We start from the raw sequence: 27355 nt of genomic DNA on the forward strand, positions 1-27355 counted from the left end.
CTCAACACCCAAGGGGTCGTATGTCTTTTTTTTTTTTTATTTAACCTGGTTACTCTATAAAACTGACAACAGAAGAACTATAATTTCATTGATGGTTTGAAGGGAAACAAATGGAAGTTTTTTTCTTTTTTTTACTGCTTCTGACTAACAAACTTCTGAGCTTCAATAATGGGATTTCCTGCCGCCTCTTATCAGTTAGATCCTAAAACAATGGTCACTGCCCCCACGACTTTCTGCACCAGCCTCATCTAAACGGGGGGAAGGGGGGAGTGACCAGATGTGTTTTTCTGCTCCAGAGTCCATGAGGTCAAATAGAAATAGAAAAGACAAGAATGGCTTCAGTTAAATGGTCTCAAGGTGTTGATGTGACCACCTGCAAACATAAAGCTGTCAACAGACAGCATTGTTAGGTTCTTCAGCGTTACTAAAAACCCTAAGAAAGAAATGTTGCTATTTTTTTAAACCTTAAAGAAATGGAAGGTCATACAGATTTATCTGAAACACATTTAGCCTGTTCCATTGATTTCCCATTGTTTGTGAAAATATTTAATTCCCTGACAGTAATATTAAGTTACTTTTGATTCATTTCTTTGAGTTTGACATTAAATCAGATTAAACCTTTCTTGTTTTTAGGTCAGTTAGAATTAAGAGAAATTATGATTATTTTTTACTTTTTTACAGAGATTTTCTTTTCAAACTTTCAGAAGTTTAGATACATTTATGTATCTAAACTGAGTTACAGTGTGACAGTGTGCATTACTTTCCAAAAGACATGACGTTTTAGCCTCTCTCTTATACTTAACAGAGTGTTATCAGGTCTAATCCTAAATGAAAATTTGCTATTTATGTTGCTTCTGGAACATTTCCTTCTTCTCTGCTGGGTGGCCTGTCAGTCTATATCTGTACAAGACTCATTTCACAGTGGATAATTATATTCTCATTTGCTGGTAGATCCTTGGATCTCTGTGCCGCTGAGTGCATCTACTTCCTGTTATAACAGCTGGAAACAACCACCGTATTTGTACAATATGCACATACTGTACATTTTTTTAAGTATGAATGTGGTGCCTTCAGGCACCTGAAATTTCCAAAGCTCTCATTGTAACATCCTAGGTGGCAGTTTATTTTCCCCTGATGTCACACCAGGAAGCAACGTTTTGTATGTTAATAACTTATAATGAATATTCCATTAACTCAAATGCTGTGATTTTGTTTGACAGACTAACTCAAGGTGTGAGGTGAAAGGCAATGCATATGTGGTTTTCAAAATTTCTACAAATAAAACTTAAAAGTGTGGTGTGCATTTGCAAGGAGGGGAGACAGAGGATGTATTCTCTGTAAGGCAGGAGCTCAGGAGGATGTCGAAGAGGCAGCGCTTGGTTACACCACTTGCTTTTTGTTGCTTCTAGCATGGTTGCCATAGGAAATTAAGGTATTTCTAAAACATGCATGAAAGAATCAAAGCAACACTCCATGTATGTTTTTGATGAGGAAATAACATTATAACGTGATGTACAGCTCAAAAAAGTACACAATACTGCGGTTATTCCTTCCTGCTCTCCACAAATCCGACCTGGAAAGTCACTTTGTCATAAGATGTGGAGGAGATAAGAGCAGAGACAGTCCATGCAGTATTGTGCAACGAGATGCTTTTCTTCAGCAGGTACATGTGTCAGGGAACTGGTCTGAAACATGGATGCAGTGAAATGCAGGGTAATCCTGTGAGAGGATGTGAAAGACATGAGAACGTGGTGCAGCCACAGACAATTACCCGAAACGTACCGCCAGAGCTACGTGATTTAAAACACAGCATCCACATGTTAGAATGTCAGAATGGCCCTGTCAAAGCACAGACTTAAATCTAAAAAAAAAAAGTTAAATTGATGTTTGCAGAATGTTGCCGCCCACGATTTTTACTTTAGTTTGAGAAGCTATGTCAAAATCAGGAAAATGGATCAAATTCAATCATGACCAAAAGCAGAACTGAGAGTTCAATATACACAATTTTATTTACATTGACACTTGTAATAGCAACATTTCAGATTTACACAGTAACTTTAAAGCATTAAATAAATACACAGGGGAGATGCAGCAAGCAGTTGAATGAAAAATAGTCTCTGGTTTTCAATAAGGCTCCTTTCCCAATTGTATAATTTTGTCATATTCAAAGTTTTCTGATCCAATCTGAACATTTGGAGCAGGTTCACTGGAATTGGCCAAAATTAAATCCTTTCTGTTAACAACGTCATAGAAAGAAGAGCAACATGCTGATTCTCTGGTTGAATCTATATAGGGATATCTGTGCACCTATATGAAAATAAAGCATAATAATTTCTGTATCAATGTACCGCTTCTTCATTAGGATAAACATCTTCCAAAGTACTTTGTAATATACGCGCATATGTATGTACAAAAAGACGAGAGCAGTAAGACTGGGGTCTTTAGTAAGCTAGATGAATCTGTAGTAGTGGCACCTCTTGACAGTAACTCTTTGAAACTCACGCACGCGCACGCTCATTCACACGAAGGAGGACGGGCACGCTCGCTCACGCGCACGCACAGACACACTTAGCACACGCAAACAGGACACTTTCCACTCCTCCGAACAACACCCACAGCTGGGAGAGATGCTGGGACCACTCCAGACGACTGGCTGAGAGGTGCTGAAAACCCCCCACTTCCGATAGAGGAAACAACTGGACGACAAAAAAAAAAAAGAAAAAAAAAAAAGAAGAAGAAGAAGAAGATGAGAGGGACGGTAAGGAAACCAGCTACTGGCCGGAGAACAATGAGACGGCCAAACACAGTAAGTTCCGCACAGACTGTCACCTTCTGAACGCAGCGCTAGGAAAGAGTCTGTATTGTTTTCTTCTTTTCTCTCTCGCTCCTGTCACCTCAGTGAATGCTGCAATCCACTTAATGGCATATCGCATCAGGTTCTGCTTGTCTTAGTTGGAGAACTACACTGCTAGCATGGGGTGACACACCAATCTGAGTTTGTAAAAAAAAAAAAAAAAAAAAAAAAACTATTTCCAAACTGACGGATTGAAGGAGAGTTGGAGGAAAGCTGTGAAAACACATGTGAGAAATGGCAGTACCTACCTCTCGCTTGTAAACATATGAACAGCGGGAGAAAACAGTTATATACATCTTTACAAGAGATCGACACCTCTCGCAGTCCAGCTGTCAGCAACGCAACGAAGCATAAAGGGTCGCATACCATATCTATATCTATGCCGTAGCTGCAGTCATGCACTGATCATGGTATTTGCTAACGAAAGTCCCAAAAGTCGTTTGCCCTTTAGGTGCTGCCGTCCTGGATCTACCTCCTAATGAACTCGAAGCACTTAAGGATATGTCGTCGTCGACCATGCCGCCTAATAGCTTATATAGAAGTATCCGTGCCATTATATCTCAATTCAAATTGGCCCCCAAAAGTATCTTCTTCATACAGCATAGATCTGCAAAGTTGGAACGTAATACTGACAATGAAAGTGATAAAAAAAAAAAAGTTGTAGTATTTTCATCATGTGATGTATGGAATAAAGAAAAGTTTAAGTGCCTCAAGTGCTTTCTTTTCCAACCCAACAACTGAAACAGTCAAAAAAAAGAAAAGAAAAAAAAAAAACGCAAACGATGCTCCATGACAGAAAAAAAAACAAAGAATAACAAAAAAAAAACACCAAACGTAAAAAGAAAAAAGAAGACATTTGCTATATGTGGACTAGTCCCCCCCCCCATCCTCCCCTTGAAAAAAACCCCTCTAAAATGATGAAACAACTTTAATGAAATGTAAAGGAGACATGAAAAAGTGTAAAATAACCAACCGATGTAACAGTGTAATAACATAATGAGTAATGTGTGACGGCCGCCCACCCTCAGTGGTGCCTTCAGAGTTCTGGAGATTGGGAGCAATAGTCCAAGTGTCCTCCCAGCACTGAGCAGGCAAGAACAGCGATCGCAAAGATAAAAGCCCGTTTATCCACGGACGCTCTCTCCTGCGAGAGGCGGCGCTTACTCCTCTTATAGCAACCTTCGCTGGTAACGGGGGATTCGGGAGAGGGAGGGCTGAGGTCGAAAAGTAGTGGTTTGGATGATTTGTGGCGTAACATCACAGGCACTTAGAGGCAGCCAAACAAGTCCGGCAGGTCCTTAAACCCACTGGGCCTGAAGGATTGTCCCCTCCACGAAGACTTCATGCTGAACCAGTAAGGGCTGTGTTGGAGCGCTCTTACTGCTGGCTGAGAAAGAGCTGAGAGTTGCTGTGCTCTGAGAACTGGACTCCTCCCTCGCTCTAGGCAACACAGGGAGTCTGGAACTGAAGTTCAAATAAATCTGAGAGAGAGGAGAGAGGGAAAAAAAATCTGTTGGAATGGATTTTCAGATGCTTTAATTTGTGGGAACTCAGTATTTTTCTTCTTTTTTTTTTTAAAGCCTGACTGTCTAAGATATTTCCAGAGATTTGCAGAAGTATTAACTGAACTTTGACGATTACATATTTTGTTACACTGCCACAACAAACGTAAGTGAATTTTATTGGGATTTTTGTGATTTTTTTTGTTGTTCTTTTAATAGTGTAGCACATGATGGTGAAGTGGGAGAAAAATAATACAAACAGATAAAATTATGGAAAGCAGTGGCATCCATCATTTGTTTTCATAATCCTCTTTGGTATATCAAGGCAATTCAGTTTGAAACTTTTTCCAGCCTGATTAAGCTGGCGCTATTCTGCAAAGAGGAACGAGCAAAACTGTCGGCGTCCAAGAGTGAAGTTAACAGTGAATTAACCAAAAATGAAAGATAATTGCACAGTACTTTTAATTTTTTGATTAGTCAAAAAGGTTGAGAACTGTTATTAATCTTCTTTCCTCTTAATATTTACATATCCATTAAAATCCCAGTAAAATACAGACCGACATTTGTTATTGCAACACTACGAAATGTTGCAAAAGTTTAAGGAGTTTTTTTTCCAAAGACAACACTGCATTGTAAGCGAGCGTGGGAGAAATCTTCTAAATGTTGCACCAGCAGGCAAACGTGTAACATAATATTTGAACGAGGGAGAGTAAAGGTAAACAATTTACATGAATTTTTCTCATCTGGTCTTACATTTTTCATTAGCTCAGAGTTTGGTGTTTACAGACCAAGACGTGCCGTCGACAGCGAAGGCAAGTCAGGCCGTCGTCTAGAATGGTGATAATTGAGCCAAAGAATCTCGCTTGTGTTTACATTTCGTAAGGGAAGACTTTTTAGCAAAGTGCCTGTTGATGTGAAGCTCGTACCCTGAGGGAACGTCAAGGCTTCTGGAATAAAAGAAAACTGTCACGAGGCAGACAGATTGCTGGACTGTCATAGAGACGTTTCCGTCATCGTGACTAGCTCTGCCTTGCATCACGCAAAAAATGAGCTGCGACTGGTCCACCTTTTCTGTTTTTATACACTCAAAATGATTCTACATCTGCACAAAACCATACGTTAAAGCTAAATGGGAGATGTTTCTTATTGACTGTAGGTGTTGTGGATCAGCATGTAGATTGGTTGTCATGCAACTGTAAATTTGATGGTCTGATCCAATTACCACCATCTCTGTACAGTGTGCCATGAGGACAAAAATACTGCTTATGTATTGTGCAATATATTTGCATAGTTAGGAAAGGGCAATTGAGAAACACATTAGAAACCGTCTTGTTAAATTATTAAATTGACCCCTGATTTTGTAGTTAATGCATATTCTCATGACATATTTAATTATGACATGTACAATATTGTATATATGTTTAAATAACAATGGTGCGTTCACACAAAACGCATTTTGAGCGTTAGGTTAATCTCATTTAGGCGCTATTTCAGATATTTAAAACAAAAAAAATTATTAATATCGACTGATGTGAAAGGTTTGTATAGTGATACGTTTCTCAGCCCTGTTGTCCAGCCCTCGCTGGTCTCCAGTTCATCAAATAAAACCAAAACTTTTCCCAACTTTCAATCCTTTGAAGTCTTCCTGATATTGTTGAGGAATGTGATTTTGATCCTTGTGCGGTTTTAGATAACAGTGCAGAAACAGGTGAACCTACATGTTTAGCGGCATGTGACAGCTGTTGCTCGATGCTCTCAACCACCTTCGTGAAGGGGGGTCTCTTGAAGGGGTCCGCATCCCAGCAGGAGCTCATGATCTGATACCTGCAGCCAAACACACAAACAACACGATGTTCCTTCAGCTAACACAGAGCGTCTTCTGTCCAGTACTGTTTCATCAAAAGGTCTTTCATTAATCATTTGTTATTCTTGTGCGCCGCCAAACACAATAGGATGTGAGCGGGCTGTGACTCAACTCCCCAATGTTGCATTCTTGCATATCGTTTTATCAAACCGCAGCATCTCTCCGTTTGATGATGCACTCTGAAGACTGTCACGTTCCACCTCAACAGAAAACTCACATGTCGGTGGGTGCGAACTCCGGAGCGTCCATCCGGTATCCTTCTTTTATCTGTTTGTAGAACTTGGCGTCCACAGGCATACCAGGATACGGACTGTTTCCTACGTTCAACAGGAATCTCAGGTTACTTTGTGCAGTTCTGGCAGCACCCAGATAAGCCGGGATAAAAGCGGCGACATGCATGGAGAAACATACCCAGTGAGAAAATTTCCCAAAGCAAGATGCCGTAGGACCACACGTCACTCTCAAACGTGTACACGCACTCAAAGATGCTTTCTGGGGACATCCACTTCACCGGCAGGCGGGCCTGAAACAGAATACCTCAGTGAATAAATGCAGTCCATCTTTTTTTTTTTCCGTCTCAAATACAGATTTTACAGAAAGTTTAATAAGCAAAACAACCAAAGTGTAAAGAAGTTCATGGCTCTTTGAAGTTTGTAAAAAAAAATAAAGAAAAAAGAAGAAAAAAAGAAGAACCTTTGAAAAATTTTTTTAAAAAATTACTAATTTAATTATTACTTTAGAGGTTATACTGTAACAGAATGGAGCAGAAATATGTAGCAACCCGAAACATGCATCATAGGAACTCACAGTTCCTAATAATTCATTTTTAGTGGTTTAAGGAAATGCTACATTGGCTAAAACATCTTGTACTGTTTACTTTAAAAAAGAAAAAGTTTGTACTTAAGAGGCATGCTCCAGAATAACAAATGGTCGCATAGATGCAATTTAGAAAAGCCAAACCACATAGAACAGTGCAATTTTCTGGCTTACTTGCGAAACTATTCACAATGTTGAACATCTTAACATTTTCCTTCAGTTATAACCACAAACTTTTATGTATTTTATCACAATTTTAGAGGATAGATTCATGCATATTTTATTTTGTGTTGTTTCTTTTTTTTTTTTTTTTTTTTTTGCTTTATTTTTTAACAGACATACATTTTCAGATCTTGCCAGATATTCTCATTGACTTTGGATCTGGAATTTAAAAGATTTGATAGATCAATAGACCTTAATGTAACCAGTTCAGATTCTGAACTAATTTTAGATTTGATCTTTAATTACTCTATTTTAACACAGTATTTAATCCTTTTGTTGTAGCTCTCCCGCTGGAGGGTGTACTCCAGTCTGAATCTGTTGAACTCTCAAACAGGACCTTCTTTGAGGATTTCAGCACATTTAGCTCAACCAAAAAGGGAAATTTTAATCTCATCTGATAAAAGGAGCTACTGTGGGGATCTTGGCTGCTTCTCTCCTCGCCTGGCCTGTTAGTTTTGGTTGGATGGCCAGGTCTTGGTAGATTTGTGCTTGTTCTCTCCAGTTCTAGATGATAGATTCATATTGCTTAATGATAATGTTTTAAAACCCAACTCTGTTTTATCCCCGTTCTGTCTGCTGTGTTCCTTGGTAAATCCTAATGTCGTAAAACTCTCGAGTCCTTCACAGAACTGCTGAATTTCTACAGAGACTAAATTACAAGACGGCAATGAAAAACCCCTTTTGCCATTTCCTGTAAAAGGACTTATACACCCTTTGTCAAATCCCTCATTCACCAGGGAAGGTAGTCAGGGGTCTGCATTGCATTGTCAAAATCAAAGAAAATAATTTTTGAATAAACAGGACTCAAAAATAATTTCTAACAAGAAGAGTAGAAATGTGAAATTTATCACTTAAATTTGTGATTGATGAATTGCCAGAGCCAAATCAGAGGCTTTAGGTGAAAAATGTTTATGAAAGTGGCTGAGTTGAAGGGGGGTAAATACATATGCATGCCACACTTTTATTTAATTTAGTTAAAAAAAATATAACACAAACCGTTTTACTTCCACTTCACAATTACCTGCTTACTTTGTGTTTTAACACAATAAAGTGTAGTAAAACTGTGGTAGTACAATAACAAATCTCGAAAACATTCATTTGGTGTAAAAGTACTTTTTCCGAGGCACTCGAGAGTTAATAGTTATATTTGTAATTCTTCAATAAGTGCATCTGAAAAGCGAAGAATCACATCTTTGTTTCTCAAGTGTCATACCCTTGGATCAAACTGCCAACATAAATGTTGGCAAACAAAGTGTGAAGAAGTTCAAGGTTCTTAAAAATCTTGTCTCGACTTGAAATCTACTGCACAGTAATGCTGAGTCAGCAATGGTAAGTCAGTATTGTAGCTGACGTCCCTGTGTGTGCATTTTCCTAGTCATAAATCACAATCCAATCTTTCTGTGATGCTGAACAAAACAAAAAAAAAAGAAAAGAAAAAAAAACCCAACATTTGTCTCACATGGTGATCAGGCCTTGGAGTCTCCTAATTAGTCAACTAATAGCCAATTCATACTGCTATGAATTTGACTTGCATACACAACTTTTTGCTTGTTTGTTTCTTGTATTTCAGCTTCCGCCGTAACTTCATGACAGCTCTACTTACGTTGCCCTTGACGACGTAGTTCGAGTCCGTGGTGATGTCCCTGGCCAGGCCGAAATCACAGATCTTTGCCACTCTCCCTTGAGTCAGCAGGATGTTCCGGGCGGCGAGGTCTCTGTGAATACACTGAAACAAGACGCGCCACAGCAATCACAAATGAGCTTCTTCTTGTAACAGACTTTGAATATTTTTTCCGTGCCGGACTGTTTAACACACAGAGGCCGACATCGATATGCAAGCTCTCCGGACACAGTATCTGCGCCTCGGCAGGGGGATAAATTTTTCAACAACATGCTCAAACATGCGTTTTAGATCCATTTACTAGCTGTGGAAATGCAATCAGCTCTTCCCATGACAGACACGCGCACGGCGTCTGCTTATCAGATGTGATGGGCTTTATCCAAAAAAAATAAAAAAATAAAAATCTAATTCGGCAGCTGTTCATAGAAAATCTGCAAACTGTGAGAAGCAGAAGCTTACATTTTTGGAGGCTAAGAACTCCATGCCTTTGGCCACTTGGTACGAGAAGCTGAGGAGATCCTCGGTGTCCAGAGACAAGTCGTCCTCATCGAACATCTCGCCGTCTGCGTCAGCTTCGAGGTACAGGCCATCTGGGGGAAAAGGGGAGGTTTAAGAGAGATGACAGTTTCATCTCTGTTTTCAAAGCTTTTTTTTTTTGGACGGTTGAAGTTTGATGAATGGCTGGCCGGCTTGCCTTTGCGTAGTGACTGTCTCCGCTCCGAGGACGAGATCGACGGTGAGTTGCCAGCAACAGAAGGCCTCATGCTCATGTAGCCGTTCAAGCTGTCACTGTGAAGAGGAAAGGAGCAGTCTGGTCTGAGCTGAGTCCTGCTGTCCAAAGACCCTCCCACGCACGATCTGTATTGAAAATACTAGTACTCTCATCTTCATTTTTTTTTTTTTTTTTTTTTACTTTTTCCCCTCCCATCACAAATCACTTTTAAAGCAAAGCCTCACCCATCTGCAGCTCTCTTTTGTATGAAGTTGCGGTAGAAATAGTTCTCCTTTAGCTCACAGGTGCTGAAAGATTCTCTCTTTCTCCGCAGGAAGTTCAGAAGGTCCCCAAAGCAGCAATATTCTGTGATGACCAGCGTTGGTCCTAAAGATGGAGAATCGGGTCTCATCAAAATGAGCTTCCAGAATCCAAGACATGAGCAAAACTATTTCACATTTCAGCCATAAGCTTAGTGTATTTCACTTGGGATTTTATGTGACATAATGTTTGATTGTAAAGTGCAAGTATTCTTTTTTTTTTAAATTATTATTAGCAATTTGGCTAACATTGCTAACAATGCGTTGTACTGACAGCTGTAAGGTCTTGTGGGGATCTATGCACATCTAAAAGTCAGAAATTTTTTGACAACTCTCTTCATTGGATTAGAGGCATCTTTTAAAATCAATTTTCTGATCTAGCTGGCTCTAGCTCTAGATTCAGACTCGTGATTCTAACACGTGATGTTGGGAGTTTGAATATTTCTGCAAGGCACCAGAGCTGTGCTACGTTAGACGACTCCACGCCAAATCTCAACTAAATAAATCTGACCCTTCCAGTTTCAATCCACCGCCTAAAACAAATAAAACAAGACAACGTGGATGCCGCACCTCCCACAGTGCAGGCTCCCAGCAGGTTGACGATGTTTATGTGGTTTCCCAAGTAACTGAGGACCTTCAGCTCTGACATCAGTGCCTCTTTCTCTGTGGAATGAGCGCTTGCTGTAATAAAAGCAACAAGATAAGAATTTGCAAAAGGGTTAGAAGCAAAGTCATCTCACGTTGAAATATGATTAGTTGTTCTTATCTGATTGCTTTGTGGGCTGAATAAATAGAGTCGCACTGCAGGGTAAATATTAAATGTATTGCTTTAGAATCAGAATGCAAAGCTTGAAATGCCAGCTCAAAAAAAAAACAAAAAAAAAACAGCTAACATGTTTTGAGCACCTGTAGGCATATCTGACAGCTACTGTGCACATTTATTATATTCGTTCGTTGGGTGTGCTGGGGCAGAACTTACATTTAAGCATTTTCACCGCCACCGTCATGACTGAGTCAGCGTTGGAGAGTCCATACGCTGTGGCCTCCACCACTTTCCCAAACGCCCCAGATCCCAACGTCTTCCCTGGAAAAAACAGAGGTCAGACACAAAACATCGTTATCCCCTGTCCTCTTTTTTCTTTTTCTTTTCCCAAACAGACCGAGCACCAGCGCTTCCAGTTTGAGCCCCGGGGCTGTGTGTGCAGTCACCAGGACGTGTAGGATCCTGTTTGAAGAGAGCTGTTGAAAACAACACCCAGAATATGTCAACAATATTGTGTTTGCATAGGAGGAGTGCGGTTTCTTTCTCTTTGAGCTGTGGAACGAGTTGGTCAGTAAGAAACACAGACGCGGCTAATGCCTTAATGCAATGCATACATCACTGGAACAAAGACAAAAAATGGTAAATCAGCGTAAAGTAGCCAGAGGGTGTTATTGTCACGCCTGACAGTACGGCCTGGGCTTTATGATTATAACTGTTACTGCGTCCGAACCCCGTTTATCCCTCCAGGCTTACCTACCCAACACATAACAGCCCAACAGCATAAACACGGGTCAAAAGTGCTGGGGTGGGTCAGCTTGCTATGACTTGCGGCGGTCATTCAAGGACGCCCACTAGTCGCCAACGGACTTCGATAAAGGCGTGCTCACCGAAACGCAGGTTATTCCGTGGGAACTCCCACTGGTGATTGTAGGGCAGCTGCGTGGGGTCAATGTACACATAGCTGTTGCCGTGGATTCCCTCAATGACTTTCCACTGGACCTGGTATTTGGGTTTCTGACACACACACACAAAATGAAAAGACAACAGAGGCACGTGTGAACTCATGAATTCGTGACGGACACCTCGTACGCCTGATTGCAGGGTGTGCCTCACGCAGGGAAAAATGCATCACCGTCTTACCTGCATGTACTTGTAGAGCAGCAGGATAACAATGAGGCAGAGGATGCCTGCTGCTGATATGAAGCCAATTAGGAGAGGAGTGAACAGACCATGCCTTTCCTCTGCAGGGAGACGGAAAAGATAATGTTAGATAACCAAAGGCCCAATCTGTGACTTGTTCGCTGGTTTGTTGTGGTTGCACTGCAGATGACATTGCAAAGGGGCATTAAGGTAAGCCAGAGAAGGCTAAGCCACAATGAAGCACACTTTGATCAAATAGCAGCAAACTAATCCCATTACTCGTGTGCGCATACACAAATTTATCCACGTTTTGTTTTTTGTTTTCTTCGTGTCCTGCTCTAATGTCCCGTGATTTCACACCTCTCGTTTCCAGTGTCCCATGCTACTTTTGCAGCTGCGCCGGCGAGAAGTGCATGCAATCGTTGTTCTGTCCCCTTTGTGTCTGGCCGCTTGTGATGCCTCATTGTTTTGCTCCTCTGTACACGCCGGGGTGTAATAAGCTCTTTAGCGATAAGGAGCTTTCTCTCCACTTCAAATCTGAGAATGCCGAGTCTGCAGGAACTAATCCCCTGTAAACCTGTCAGTGGGTTCTAAAGCTCTGTTTTCTTCGCTGCAGCTCACTGACACCTACAAGCCTCCCACAGACCACCGAGTGCCCAGCGCCGGGGCTCCCACTGCGCTCCTACACGCTCACGCGCCTCCGCCTGGCCTGCTGCTACTCTGTGCTCAACGAATCCTGGGACTGGCTCCCGAAAGCATGTCCTGCCTGGCCACAAACACGCACTGTCCCCATAATGCACACCCACATACCCTTCATCCCCCTTCTGCACAAAGCAGTTTCTGCAGGCTCAGACTGGGAGAACTTTGGTGTACTTTCAGCTGCTGCACCGCCGCTTTTAGGACATTGCGCAGCAGATGGGGCGGCCGTTGCAGGAGAGGGGATTTAGAGACGTAACGTACACAAAGGGCTGGAGCTAATTCCTGTTTTTGCGCCTTGTTGCAGCCAATCGCCTCTGAGGTAGTATCTCTTTGTTAATGTTTACCAAATGGATGGGAACCAACCGAGGGTTGGCAGGGAGCTCGGGGTTAATCTTTGGCAAAAATCTTTGTTTTCAGGAAACAGGTTGAGGCTCAGGAATTATCGCTTGTTAAGATTTACTGTGGAGGGCGAGCCCACCGGGACGATCGAGATAACGTAGAACAGAGTCTGGTGGGTTTGCATTAGGATTGTTGTTTTAATAAAGAATACATTTTAATTCTTAAGTATAAGCTGCCAATCATTATTGGAGGAAAAAACAGTAAAGTAAATATGGCAAATACACAACTATAGTCAAGAAGATGAGGTAAATAATATTAGCAATAAGCTTTCAAACACTGTGGCAACATTGTTTACTAAAATAGGTTTTAATGTACTGCATGTGTGTGTGTATGAAATATCTAATGAAATATAAATTATCAGAAGTATAAATAAGGTGTTTTTTCTTACATAAATGCTAAATTAGCCATATTGGCTGCTTGTATGAGAAATGTACCACTGAGACTTCCAACTTCTGTGTATGTCTCTGCTCATTTCACTTTGTCCGTAATAATTTAATTTAATTTAATTTTAAAAATGCAACAAATTCGGTTACAATTTTTAATTTAAAAGCATACTTATTAGGGTTTTGTTTAATCCATGCTTTCAGGATTAAACAAAAGCCTCAATCTTAAAACGAGTGTGTAGAAGATCTAATGAACCCAATCGATCTGCACTGAGACCGCCCATCACCCCATCGGTGAAAACAGTTTCTTTTTCATGTGAATGCATGAACTTGGATGCAAATTTACCCGTGATAGAAAACAGTATGTAGGCTTGCTCTCCGTCCCCGGTGGCGACGCACTCCAGAGTACTGAACTGTGTTCTGACGTTGACCCAGCTCTCCACCCTCTTCCCGAAGCTGGTGCTTCCCGACATGACGGTCATGACGCTGCGCTCCTCCTGGGTGGCGTTCTTTTGCAGGGAGCACCTAGAGGCATATCTGTTTGTTAGTATTTCATCATCGGATACTTTTTAAAAAAAATTTTAGCAAATCTACAGCTTCACTTTACAAAACCCACAAAGAGCTGGTCAGTGACCAGAATAGACAAATCCTCCTTTGGTCGGCTTCTGCTTGGTAAACGGAAAGGAAAATATGGAAAATTTTGATTTTAAAATCTTTTAAGTAAATCAGATTTTAAAATAATCTACAATTTTTTTAGTCTATAAGCTGATCATTAACAAAAAGCATACTTGGATTAATTTTTTAGGCAAATGCTTTGAACCATTTACATTTTAAACTACTATTTGCATTATTTCTCTTTTAAGTAAGTAAGTAAGACATTATATTTAAATGGCACCTTTTAAGATACAAATCAAAGAAGTGCTGCATGCACTATTAAATAAATGGAATCAGTCAAAGTTTGAATTAGGAGGTTTGACCGCAAAGAAAAACGGGAATCTGTTTTAAACTGATCACTTCATCTACTGTCTTTGACTGAGAAAGTTTTAAAGAAAAGGCTGAAACGCATCTTTATTTTCTTATTTAAATCACCTCTTGCTTCCCTCTTGTGTGGGAAAGAAAACTTGACATTTCTGTTTTTATAAAGCAAAAGTTGAGCGTGTAAAACTAGCATCCAGGCTCCACCGATCCCAGCTGTGCTCCACAGAGAGCGGCGCATAAATCAGCACTCACAATACCCGCTCTTCCTGTTTAGACATTAAAACACCTGTCATGGTGGTGCAAGTAATGAGCATCAAGTGGATTTGATTTCTTTTTTCTCTTTTTTTTTTTTAGTAAAGTGATTGGGCGGGATTATCGAGCCTGACTCATTGGCCGTGCTGCTCGGGATTGTTATTGGCATGGCAACCACATGCTCCTCCCTCATGTATGTTTGACAAGTTGTAGCCAAGCAGACGCGGCCGTCCGTCTCCAATCAGCGAGTGAATTCTTAACAATCTCCCCGTCACGTGGGAGAGGGTGGGGGGGGAATCGTCTCATCACGTCAACCAATCGCAACCGCAAATCCCACATTCCACCGTCATCATCATTCCCTGACTCGATTCAGCGCGTCTCTATGTGACCTTTAGGACCCTCTGGGTTAAACTTCATAGGTTGTTGTTCAAGTTTGATAATAAAAATCAAACCACAAGAACCAGATCTGAACTGAGCAGCCTGTTGGTCGTGGGGTAAATGTATCACTTGGAGAGAAAACACACATTTAAAAAAAAAAGGTCCAACGTCAGAAAAATAAAACAAGTTAAATTAGCAAATGCATATTAAAAATATGGAGTATGGGAGCATGGGCTGAGAGCATGGTACTGTTGTGATAACTATAAAAATGATAATGATTGATCACTTATTGTTTTAGGTACCTGCATGGCGCAGCATTCATAGTGCCACCAACAACTCTACTCTTGATTCGTTCCTATCTGAAATAAGCTTTTTCAGGAGATTTATGTCACTAAGCTGCACATAGGCACTTTGTCTACTCATATTTTTGAATTTACTGATATTTTTGGTGCTCTCAGAAAAAACAGTGAAGAAAATAGTAAAATAAACATTTTAGTCAGTTTTTTTTAACAATTGACAACAATATATCAAAATTTTATATCATGACAAATGTTTTGACACGATAAATGCCCACCCCTAGAGCACATCATGAAATATTGGTTTGCATAACAATAACTCACTGCTTTTCTTTTGAGAGGCTCTGCCACCATATGAGGCAGAGACGTTCATCATTGATTGAAATCATAAGATTTAAAATTCATCATCTCCATTTTCTTTTTTTACTAATACCTGGTCATAAAATGATTGACATAGGTTGTCACATTCTCAAATTTACCCTCATGAGAAAACAGAAGAACGGCTGAAACAAGCAGACTTGTTTTTGTGTGGATAACAATAACTGACTGAAGACTTTGTTGTTTCTCCCCACCCCAGCCTCTAAAAGCCTCACCTGACAGCATGCTTCTCGCAGTAGTACCATTTGATCTGGGGGGCAGGGTAGCCTTCAGCCACACAGTGCACCTGTCCATCCACTGGGCCCCCATGATCTATGATCGCAGGCTTACCTGGTAAACAAAAAGCCGACGTCAGACTGAGAGACCGTTAAGTAATAAATTACAGGCTGTCGAGAAAAAAGGGTGTTTGCACTCCTTCAGGCACAGCTGTGAGCTCGGTGAGGCGCAGACAGAGGGATTGGACTTCATCAAATTACAATTCCTAAAGGTCACCTCCCCTCGCGTCAGCTGCCGAACGTGAACGCTGCTTGGAGAAATGCATTTTCATGATGCGGCTCAAGGGGAGAGAAAACCTTTCACTTACTGATAACAAACACGGAGAAGTTCTGCTTTACCGCCGCGTCGCCGTTGGAGGCTTCGAAGGTATAAATGCCACCTTCTGTCGCTTTGAGCCGCACCAGCCTCAACTCGCTGATGTAGCTGAACAATGAGACAAATACATTTTAATCAAGGATGTTTTTTTTTTTTTGTTTTTTTTTAAGGTAAGAAAAAATATAGGAAAATAAAACTGAAAATCACTGGATATCAAGTCCTGTCTGAGAGAGAAGTTCACATGGAGAGATAATCAGTGCTTTATTTGAGTAATGTGTTCCCTTTCACACATCTGCATAGCATTTGTTTTACTGACCCACATCCAGCTGAGGATCGAAGTGAACGTCTTTATTCTTCCCATATTAACAGAGATTTTGGATAACACCTGACTTTTAAAAAAAAATCAAAAACATGTGCATTTCACTGGCTTTATTTCCCGACAACGCCAACCAATTACATTTGTAATCTGGCTGCAAATGCTTCACGAGAAACCCTGGGGCGACGCTTTTCGCCCCAGCTGTTTCTCTCAGGAAGCTGACCTTGCAGCTAGGCCAAGGCCGCTAAATTCCAGCGCTCATCCAGCAGCGCTTGCTCCTACTCTGCGTGGACTCAGTTCAGCGAGTTTGCCTCGTGCACACACCTGTAGTCCCTGCTGTGCGTGGTGATGACGTGGTCGCTGGTGTTTCTGAGGTTCTCGCCCATGAAGCTCCAGGAGGCGGCGCGCGGCTTTGGATACGCCTCCATGCTAACGTTCAGAGACAAACTGTCGCCGACGCGGACGTGGAAGGTTCTGTTGTGGATTTCTGCTGAGCTGATAAACCCCCGTTCTGAAATGTGAAAATAGGAGGCGTTTACAACACTGGTGGGGAAAAAAAAAAAACGCTCCAGATTTTTACATGCGTGAGGATGGGTTGACGTGATGGGTCAACGACGTGACAGTTTGACCCGTCACGTCAACTCAGTTTGCGTACGAAAACCTGACCGCTAGAAATGACATTATTGTGTCAACCTAACCTAGTACAATAAGACTCTCTCAGGTTATGAGCAGTTTCAATTAAATTTTGATATTTAGGAAAGACTGGTTTTCTTTTTGCCAGCAAATTAGACAATATCCAAAAGTTCAATTTCATGCAGTGATGGGCAGCAAAATAGCTTTTGATTAGCCTGAGGACTGATTAAAGACTGAGCTTAGCTGCGGTCTTGTCAGGAGTTAGATGAGAACAGTCACACTGCTTCCATAACTTGAAGAAAAAACTCTGCATACTAATATTTGTTAACTCATCTCAGCTTGATTTAAAAGAAAAGTGTTCCTGATATTCAGAATAAAAAAGACATTTGGGTTTTTACCAGGCTTTATTTTGAAAAGCAATTTGAAACCAGGACATTTCTGCTCTACCAGGTGAAAAAAGTATACTTTAGTATACTTCAAACATACTTAAATTTGTGAAAGTACACTTTAAGTATACTAACTATTAAGTGTACTACCTATAAGTATATCTGAAGTATACTGAAAATACACTTGTACCAATTTCGAAATTAGTACTTTAAACACACTTAAACATAATTGTACCAAAATACACTTTTAATATATTAAATAAAAGTATACTTTAAATGAACAAAATATGAATGAATATGTATGAATTTTTAAGTGCCTTAATAATCTTTTACAATTTATTAAAATTGCATACAATAAAAAACATGATAATCATGATGTAATTTTTAAGAAAGTACCCAATCAATTTTCAGATGTGTGACGTAAAACCTTATAGTCAACGGCATTAGCTCCAGTTCATACTCCGGACCAGATGGTGGCGGTATTGCACACTTTCATTTATTTAAAAAACGCCACAAAGAGAAGAGAAAACTTGAAGCAGGGAAGATAACAGATGCTGTTCAAATTCGCCATTTTTACTCGCATAATATTGCCTTAAAAGTAGAGAGGGCCTTTACAATAGTTACTAATTTTGGTAAATTCAAGCTGGTGACGTTCTAGTCCGAGTTATACGACAACACAACGGGACAACAACCGATAGAAATGAAATGTGTGTCATAAAAGGAGCCCGGAGGGACGAAGGCTGCTAAGTGTTGCTAGCTGGTGATAAGTTTGCTTATTAATTATCTTCATTTAATTATAAACAGTGCAGTAAAGATATATAACTTACCTTGGTTTCTTAAATAATTATTTTATCAATTTTATTGTGACTTGTATGATTTTTACAATAGGAATCATTCAGCTTCATGTTATAACTGCATGCAGGCTGTTTGTTGCGACTTATACTTTAATTCATAAACTTAACCTGGTTTTAATTAAGCTCCATAAGACAAAGAGACTTTGATATTGTGAGGTTGTTGTTGTTCTAACTCGTTCATCAATGATTTTATCTTCAACATATGTTTGCAGTCTAAGCAAATGAAGATGAAAGAGGAAGCCAGAAAAATCAAGTGTTAGAAAACCTAAAAACTTTTCTGTCTCAGAAGAGGCTCTGGCTCCACCAGATCACCAACCAGCTCTAACGATGAACCTTCACATTGTCTTCATGATGTAAGTTTGTTTTTTCAATGAGGAGCTAGCTACATTTTCAACAACAAAAACTGCTGTGTTACCAACACTAAGTGCTTAATAAACATGATTTGAATTTTTCTCTTCTTGTTAATCTAACATTTATCTTTTTTAAAATTTTTTATTTGTTGTTGACTTTCAGGGCCCTGTGATGGACTGGTGACCTGTCCAGGGTGAACCCTGCCTCTCATTTGATGGCTGCTGGAGATGGGCACCACCAGCCCCCCTCACCACCCTGCAAGGATCAGCTTCATAGTTAATGCCAACATCAACTGATTCTATGACATTGCTGACTATTTTTTTCTACTTCTAACATAAACAGGCAAAGAAGACACCCAGAAATGTTTTTCCACCCCAGGCATTCGGTCCCAATCATCAGTTCTTATGATGTCACATACATGGCGAGTCCGCAACGTCTTAAAATTTTATTATTTTTTTATTTGCCATTTTTCTGTTCTCTTTAAAATACAAATGCTTTCTCTGTATAATTGCTCTATTGTTCTTTTTTGTAGGATTCTGTAAGGTGCAGTGAACGGGAATGTTCTGTCGTTGATCCTTAGTTTCATGTTTTATTGTCACACTTAAATTTTCATGTTCATGTGTTCATTTTTGATGTGTAAACTGATAATTTATGTAAAGTTCATAAAGTTGTGAGTAAAATTGGACAATTTTAAAATGTTGGTAATAAAACAAAATATTTGAATTACCTTTGGTATCTTGTGTAATTAATATTTCCATGTAATTGTAGCCTAAAACAATGTAAGTATGGTAGTGTAGTTATGCATGTAATGTACAAAATAGGTACGTAGGAATAAAGACTTTCACGAGTAATTAAAATTGTAGTTTATTATCAATAGCAGGAAATCAAAAATACAAATTAAGTGTAATTTAAATACATTACTGATATATTAATAGTATATTTAAATTATATTTGAAGTATATTAAGTATATATTTTTGAGAGAATTGTTACACTCAAAATATAACAATTATATCGAAATATAAAAGCTATGAAATATGATATTTAAAAAGTATACTTGTTTCAAAAAAGTACGTATAGTATACTGAAATATACTATTAGTTGTAATTTAATAATATTTAAATAATACTAAAGTATACTAAGCACAAAATTAGTTGTTCCAAAATAGTAAAGTTTAAGTACATCGATAAAAGTGTACTAAAGTATGTTAAAATTTAGTATACTAAAGTATACTTTATTTTTACCTGGGCTATGAGTGTGGCAGCTCATTTAAAAATGAAATACATTAATCCGTTGGCTGTACCCTCTTATCTTTGCAGGATCTCAGTGGTGCTGGTGCTCATCTCCAGCGATCGTTGGGAGGAAGAGGGTAAACTGCACAACGCAGATATTCATATAAACGTAAATGCTGCATGTTTTTGTTAATTTTGAACAATATTAGAAATATGTTAAAAGATGCAGAACAAACAAAATCAATTCCTTTTTTAAATAATGTAAATATTTAATTGGCAAAAAAAAATGCAGTCAGCTCGATCATTTGTAGATTAATTGATTAATTTTTGCATTAACCACTTAATAATTGACTAGCAATAGGTGGTAAATAGTAGTTTTTATTTTTACAGAATTTTAACCAGAATAAGCTAAAACTTGAGAAGTTCTGGGTAGAAGATATTTACAAAGTCTTTTTTTATTATCTTGAAGTCAAATGTATATGTTTATTGCAGTTTTGGTTTAATGCTCTGAATGTATTGTTCTTCCACAAATGGCAATTTTTTGAGTCTGTATGCTCCAGTTAACAATCAGTTACTAAATTATTTGATGATTATTTGAATAATAGATTTATCTTGATTAATCATTTCAGCCCCAATCAACAACCTTTGGTATTTCGTTGCATGATATGGTAATAACACTGGACCTTGCACTAGTATTGACACCCTGAAGTCTTTCTCTATTTTGTTACATTACATCACATTAATTTAGGTGTAAACATACAACCACTACGTGGATAAAAATTGAAAACCATGCATCATTTCCTTTTCACTTCACAAAGTTTAGCTACTAAATCATTTCATGGCTTTATGTCGATCTACCAGATAAAATCCCAGTTGAATACACTGATCTTAGTGGTTATGTTGTGACAAAATGTGGAGAAGACAGAGGAGTGTATCTACTTTTGCAAAGGACTGTAATGCTTCCATTGAGTGTAGACACAAATATGCAATTCCCAAAATGCTGAACAGTTTTCAAACATGTACAATTGGAAACCAAGAGCTTGTTGGGAAAACTCAGGAGTTTTAACACACTACAGTCACATGTGAAAGGCAAAGATTGGTAATCAGAACTTCACCGGAACTTATTTTGATTTCATCACCAGGAGGAGATGTGGAAAATATTTATCTTCCAGACTCACCATAAACGTCCAGCCACACGGACATCGTACTGTTCCCTTTGTCGTTTCCGGCTACGCATTTGTAACTCCCAGCATCCTGTGGACGCACGGACTCTATTTGCAGCGTGACACTGCTGGCGTGAGTGTAGTCCTTCGTCAGGATGCGTGCATCGACATCAACCTTTGCTGGTTGCTGTGGACACCAGATGGCACCCTGTCAACGCCCAGAGATCTCTAGAGATTAACCCCGAAGGCATGTCTATCCTTGCCAAGCAAATACTAGCAAAGACACACAAATGCATGCAATATGACCACAGACACAAACTCCACAAATCCTATTGCACATGCAGAGACACCTTTGACCCTCCAGCCACTTGCGCAGAAAAGTTAAGCCCTTTTTTATTTATTTTTTGGACATGCAAACTGTCTAAAGCACGCTCTACAGCAAAAGGCAAAGCTGACGGGTCTCACCGAGCCAGGTGGTGCCACCCAATTCACTGAGAACTTTCCATTGACATTGGTTGCATTGCAGGTGATCAACAGATTTTCATTTCGAGTTAGAATGATTCTCCTGGGATGCTGCATCTGAATTTCAGGAGGACCTAAAGGGACTGAAATAAAACAAGTTGTTCCAGATCAGAGCTCGACCCCAACAGAAACGAATCACAATAAAGAAGCTCAGTAACACGCATTGAACACATAAGACACATTTTTACCTTTCTTTACTGTCAGGGAGTATTTTTCTGATTTGACGGCTCTTCCCTCGAGCCTCCCCGTGCACACATAGCATCCTCCGTATGTCAGTTTTGCATTCTGGATGATGATCCCTTGCTCCAGGCTCGTAGAATAATGGAGACCAGCGGGGAGGGCTTCTCCAGAGCACGTTTCCAAAGTTAAGTTGAGCATACTTGGATCAGTTGCAAGGCATGGGATGTCAGCGTTGTGTCCCTCACGAATAAGAATGCTGTTTAACAATGATTTTCTGAAGGGATTCTCCGGATCTGCCAAGAAAACGCAATTGCACAGGTTGTGTGAGCGAGCGGGACTTCACACTGAGTTGCTGAAGCTTTATGGCTATATGTTTTGTTGTGCAGACGTCTTGGCAGACCGACAGGCCCTGGAAATGTGAAGAATAAAAACGATGCCTCTGCACTTTTTGCTCTGACAGCCAAAGAATGTCAGAAGTTACGCAAAGTTGTTTTTTCCAAGTTTCCAAGCCTTTCTGAAAACTTCAGAATCTAAGTCACGATCAAATGCCGCTTTACAAAAAAGCAGGAAGTGATTTCAAAGAAGTTCATGGCTAAACAATAAAAAAAATTTGAATATTGCATGATGCGGTTCCAGTAACAGTTTGAGTTTAAGGAACTCCAGAGTAATTTTGGATGAAATCTTCCTTTGCTGCTATTGTGTGCAGGAAAACAGCAGCTTCGGGGAATGTTGAAGTCAGATGCTTCATGCTTGTCATGAGTTACTCTGTTTCTTCTTATATATTTCCCCCATTCTGTTGCACTGGGGGAAATATATAAGACCATCCCTTTACAACCAAGAGTAAAACATTATTATTACTAAGTAATTATGACTTTTTAATCAAAAATTTTCAGGTTTTGAAAATAATTTACTGCATTAACTCAACAATGTAAGCCAACAGAGGCAGCGATTGCACATAATAATTAAATCAGGTGAATCAGAGTTAAGGATTTTGAACTGTTATTATTCAGGTTTTACCATGTTCACTAAAATATCCAGCCTCTGAGGCGAAACTGAACTCTAGCGCCTTAATCTTAGCCATCCTGTTCACAGTATTCCTTTCAACTTTTGGTAAAAATCCCAAACAAACAAGATTGTTTTACTTAACCATACATCCGAGCTAAAAAGTAGTTATTGTTTGTTGCCTCTGAGATAGATGCGGGACTGTTGAGCGAATGATCAGCACATGATAAGAGCCTGCAGTGATGGCGCGGGGCTAGAGGGATGCGATGACAGGAAAGGAAATACAGTAAAACTCAGTCATGCACTCAATAAATAGCTCCAGAATCTACCTCACCTGTCCGGGGCAGAGTTACACACACCTTCTTATGCAAAACAAACCCACGCGCCTCAGCATCCTGTCAGTAAAGACAGTACTGCCAAAAAAATAAATAAATAAAACAACCTTTGACTGCTGTAGCCTGGAGTCTGATTCCATGTCCTCCTAATTGAAGATCGTCTCGTCTCACAAACACAAACCCAGTACAGATTCACACACACTTATTGGTCACCCAGATACCTTTGACGAAGACGAAGATGGAGGCTTCCTCACTGGACTTCTCATCCCGGCACAGGTAGCGGCCACTATGGACACTCAGAGCTTTGAGCTGAAATACTCTCCGCATCCCATCGATTAGTGATGTTTTAAGAGGTCTCTGTCGGCTTTCTCGCCACCACTGTGTCTTGTTTTCACTCTTACATCGCAGGTCGAGGGGATGGTTGAGTGGGACGACGAGTTGGGTCTGATTGGGGATGATAGTGGGCTTGGTGTTGCCTGAAATGGGATTGGAAAGAGGGTTATGATTCTGGAAGGTAATCTCGGTACAACTGAGTTGACCTGTTCTAGCATCTACGCTACCCAACATGCCTGTCCCGTGCATGACAAAAGCTTAACAACAAATCTCTTGTCTAAAAGGTTAATAAGGTCCACATCAAACAGTCATTAACTGACGTGTGTTGAGAAACACAACGTACAAATAAAAATGAGAAGATTTTGGACTTCCATCTTGCCTCATATGAAATCTGAAACCAAATACCTATTTTTTCCACTAGAACGTCACACAGGATTAAATATACAAGCAAACAACAATCTCTTGCAGTGTTTCAGAGATTTAAGTTGGTACACACTGTAAACAATGCAGGACAAAACCCAAACTGGGTTATTTTACTAACCCTAACCCTGAATCAATGGCGGAAAGATCCAGAACTGGGATGATTTTCCACCACAAGTTTGATTAAATGGGATTCATTTAATGTACTAGCATGGTTTTTCAACCAAAAACATTTGCTAAAATGAGAAATGTTCAAAGCTTTCAAAAAGTGCGATGAGAAGAGTGGATTGCCGACTGTTTCATAACAGGGAAACACACGTAAGACAAGAGCTGGCAATGGCTAATGCTAAGGGAACAAACCCAATCTATAGATCACATTGACACAAGCTCTTGGCATTAATATTTGTCACTTTGTAATTTATAATGCAATAATTTGGAAAGACAGCATTGAAGTTGAATCAGAAAAGAATAAACTGTGTTTTAATTGGTCCCTTTTAACATGTACAGTTATAACTAGACGTCATCACTGCAGCAGAATACGATGTTAGGAGTCTTTTTAGACTCTTTGCCCCCCTAACAACAAAGGTCACAATATTTGATCCAACATTTGTTCAAAATCTACCCAACTTCAACTCTAACCTCTTGAATCTAATATAATAGATGACCCAACAGTTTTTGGACTGTAACAAGTTTGTTTAAATTGTTAGAATTAAACACTAGAGATTATATGAGCAGAAATATTTAGCAAAACACCAAAGAAAACATTGGTGGAAATGATCTGAAACATTTAACTTCTCACCATATTTTGTGTCTTTGTCACCCAATGCTTTAAATCTTCACAGACGTTGCAAAAATAAAAATAAAAAAATTGGACAAAGTGAATAACTGCTCTTTGTCTTCTGAGAAAACATGCTTTTTTTTTGCTTTTTTGTTTTTACAGAGCAAACCCACTTTACATGATCAGTACAAGAAACCACAGTGGGAGTGTTGAACAGGCAGCTGCTGATAGAGATACGCCCTCAGTTGGCGAAGTCCTCAGATTAGATAGAGATAGAGACAAAAGGGAGGCGCTGTCGAGTGGAATGATTGGCAATTTGAATGCAGGATTTGACAAATCAGTGAAGAGATAATCGAGGGCACCCTCGGGTTTGAAAAGGCAGATCAGGGCTGCTAGTAACCTTTGGGTGGCCCACCTCAGCTGAAAGTCATGCAAGATTTTTACTTGGGGTTTAACCGGGGGATGGGTATTTAAAAGTAGCAGAACTAAATGCATAAAAACCTCTACTCATTAAATCTTGTCATTTTTTTCCTATTAAAATGACGTCAACACAATCCGGGATGTGCACAGATAAACTCTAGATGGAGCTGGAGCGCAAGACCCTCACAAAAAAGTGTCCTTCTGAAATCTTTTATTATTATTACTACTATTATTATTAACAGTGTATATAGTCCAGTGTAGAATTTTGCAGATTTAAAAGCTTAAATTACCAGATTGCCTGTAATAAATGTCACACTACAGCCAGCACACCTGAACACCTGACCCTGTTTGTGTAAAAACACAAACAGAAGTATCACCTGACCTGAACACCTGACCCCCAAAATGTCTGTGCATGCCACTGAATACAATATATGTGCATTACAAAAAACTATCTGGTTAGAGGGGGCTAACGGGACGGGGAAGGAGACCCCCGGCAGTATAAAGCAGCTATAAATCTTTAAAACATAACTTCTTCAGTTAATTCTGCTCGAGACCTTACGTCAGCAGAGACTCCAGGTAGTTCAGAGAACAACTGGGACATTCAGCGTAAAGCTTTGGTAACACGCAAAGGAGACGAGAAATAGAAAGAAAATGAATGCATGTTGTTTTTAAACGAATCCAGTCACGTGTTTATTTCCGGCATCATCATCAGCAGCAGCATCATCATCATAAAACCTGGCTTATTATCTGTGCACCATGCGCAAGCGGGCTTTAGGAAACTTCGCGGCGTGCCCCTGTTGCATCACATGACGGTTCAGCCGGAGCGCACACTGCCTCGATATGTGGCATTCATTCAAAAGACAAAAAAAAAACTCCCAATTGATCTGATTGAAATGGTCCGATCAGGCAAGAAGGCCACGAAGTCCACCTGACGCCGCCCTGAAACGCCTCAGCACGGCTACAGGGCGCAAAGGAAAACACCTCGCTGATTCAGTTCCCCCCTTTCAGAATCGGCTGAGGCACCGAGACACCTTTTCCATACATTTACCTGTTATCTCTCAGGGGGGAAATTTCCAACCGCCTTATACTTCAATATCCCCGTGAATATCCCTCTGATAAAGAGCATTTATCTACTTTTCCTGACTCTAAATCGCTCAACGGAGACTACAGGTGGCTCTTTCTCACTATATAAACAAGTAATGAAGTGCTCCCATTCGGCTATTGTGGACCTTGACCTTCATGTCCACGCTACTGGAGATAAAGCTAAGTCATAACAATTGCAATGTGTTTTTAAGCCAAAGCCCACTGAGAGTGAGAACAGGTTTTAAAGCGTCCCACTGAGTCAAACACATCATCTCGGAACTGGGAAAAACACGCACACAACACGCACACACATACGCACATAGAGAGACAAAAACAAGCCAGTGAAACGGTCGCGGATAGAAGTCGTTTGCATGTTTCCTAGGAATCACAAACCAATATTTTTACATGTTGACTGTTATGCGCTGCCGGTGGATTATTTGCATCTTATTAATATTACTGGAGAGCCAGTTTTCACCACGACAGTTTTTTTTCTTCGTCTTCTTTTTTGTTTCTGTTCGTTTGTTTTCATCAATGGCGCCTTGTTTCTTGATTAAAGCGTGAATTATTTAAATAAGTCTCGCATTCAAATCGTCAGAGTATCTGCTTCCCTCATTGGGTTTCTGTGTGGCTTCAGGTTGTCCTCTCTTACAGACTCCCCGTACGAAGAGAAAGCATCACAACACTGTTGCAAAATCATACATAAAATAAAATAAAATAAAATAAGCGAAATCTACAAAATACACACAAGAAGCCTGTTAAACTTCAACCCACCCTCCCCGCGTAAGTGAACAGCAACAAGTTGCGCGTGAAGGCACACACGCTCCGCGAGCCTTACCTGGGTGGAAGCTTAGCTGTAAAAACACAAACAGCAGTATCCAGAGGTATTCCATAGTTAGTATTCCATGGGTCTAGCTGTGAGGGTGAGCCAGTGCCGCAGTGGTCAAGCTGGTGTAGCTCTCGCTCGCACTTCGCCGATCGCGTCGGGCTTCAGGGGGAAGTTTGTCTGCGGGGTTTCGACAGAGGCGCGCGCGCTTCACAGAGCTTTAAAGGCACAGATGCTCAGCAGCCTGTCTGAAAGCATGCTGTTGTCCTGCAGCGGACAGGAGGGGACGGTGCGGGCCCACCAGGTGGCTCTGCCTGAGGAGGAGAGTCAAGAGCATGTTTATAGGAGCCCAGTGGTG

At 40.1% G+C, this 27355-nt stretch overlaps 1 protein-coding gene across 4 annotated transcripts; it reads right to left on the reverse strand.

Annotated features, from left to right (window-relative positions):
* Positions 1 to 1984: 1984 nt before the first annotated feature.
* On the reverse strand, positions 1985 to 27355 carry kita (KIT proto-oncogene, receptor tyrosine kinase a). 4 transcript variants are annotated; one of them, XM_008407472.3, is made up of 21 exons: positions 27010 to 27355; positions 23362 to 23616; positions 21812 to 22096; positions 21567 to 21706; positions 21117 to 21288; positions 16809 to 16995; positions 16161 to 16276; positions 15793 to 15907; positions 13642 to 13820; positions 11815 to 11915; positions 11562 to 11688; positions 10891 to 10995; positions 10482 to 10592; positions 9837 to 9978; positions 9574 to 9737; positions 9339 to 9469; positions 8862 to 8984; positions 6632 to 6743; positions 6438 to 6537; positions 6075 to 6180; positions 1985 to 4335 (listed from the first exon to the last, which is right to left on the reverse strand). In XM_008407472.3, exons 1-21 carry the CDS (start codon positions 27062 to 27064, stop codon positions 4153 to 4155), a joined length of 3009 nt encoding a protein of 1002 aa, XP_008405694.1. In that variant the 5' UTR covers positions 27065 to 27355; the 3' UTR covers positions 1985 to 4152.

This window comes from Poecilia reticulata, chromosome 4, assembly GCF_904066995.2.
Source record: "Poecilia reticulata chromosome 4, P_reticulata-male-v2, whole genome shotgun sequence".
Taxonomy (NCBI): Eukaryota; Metazoa; Chordata; class Actinopteri; order Cyprinodontiformes; family Poeciliidae; genus Poecilia; species Poecilia reticulata.

Excerpts from the sequence above, each read along its gene's own strand:
- kita (XM_008407471.3), bottom strand. The coding sequence starts at position 27,064 with ATGGAATACCTCTGGATACTGCTGTTTGTGTTTTTACAGCTAAGCTTC. Across the intron at positions 9,738-9,836 it reads CAAAAGAGAGCTGCAGATGG|ATCGTGCGTGGGAGGGTCTT; the intron begins GTGAGGCTTTGC and ends TTTTCAATACAG. Across the intron at positions 6,538-6,631 it reads TTGGGAAATTTTCTCACTGG|GAAACAGTCCGTATCCTGGT; the intron begins GTATGTTTCTCC and ends TGTTGAACGTAG.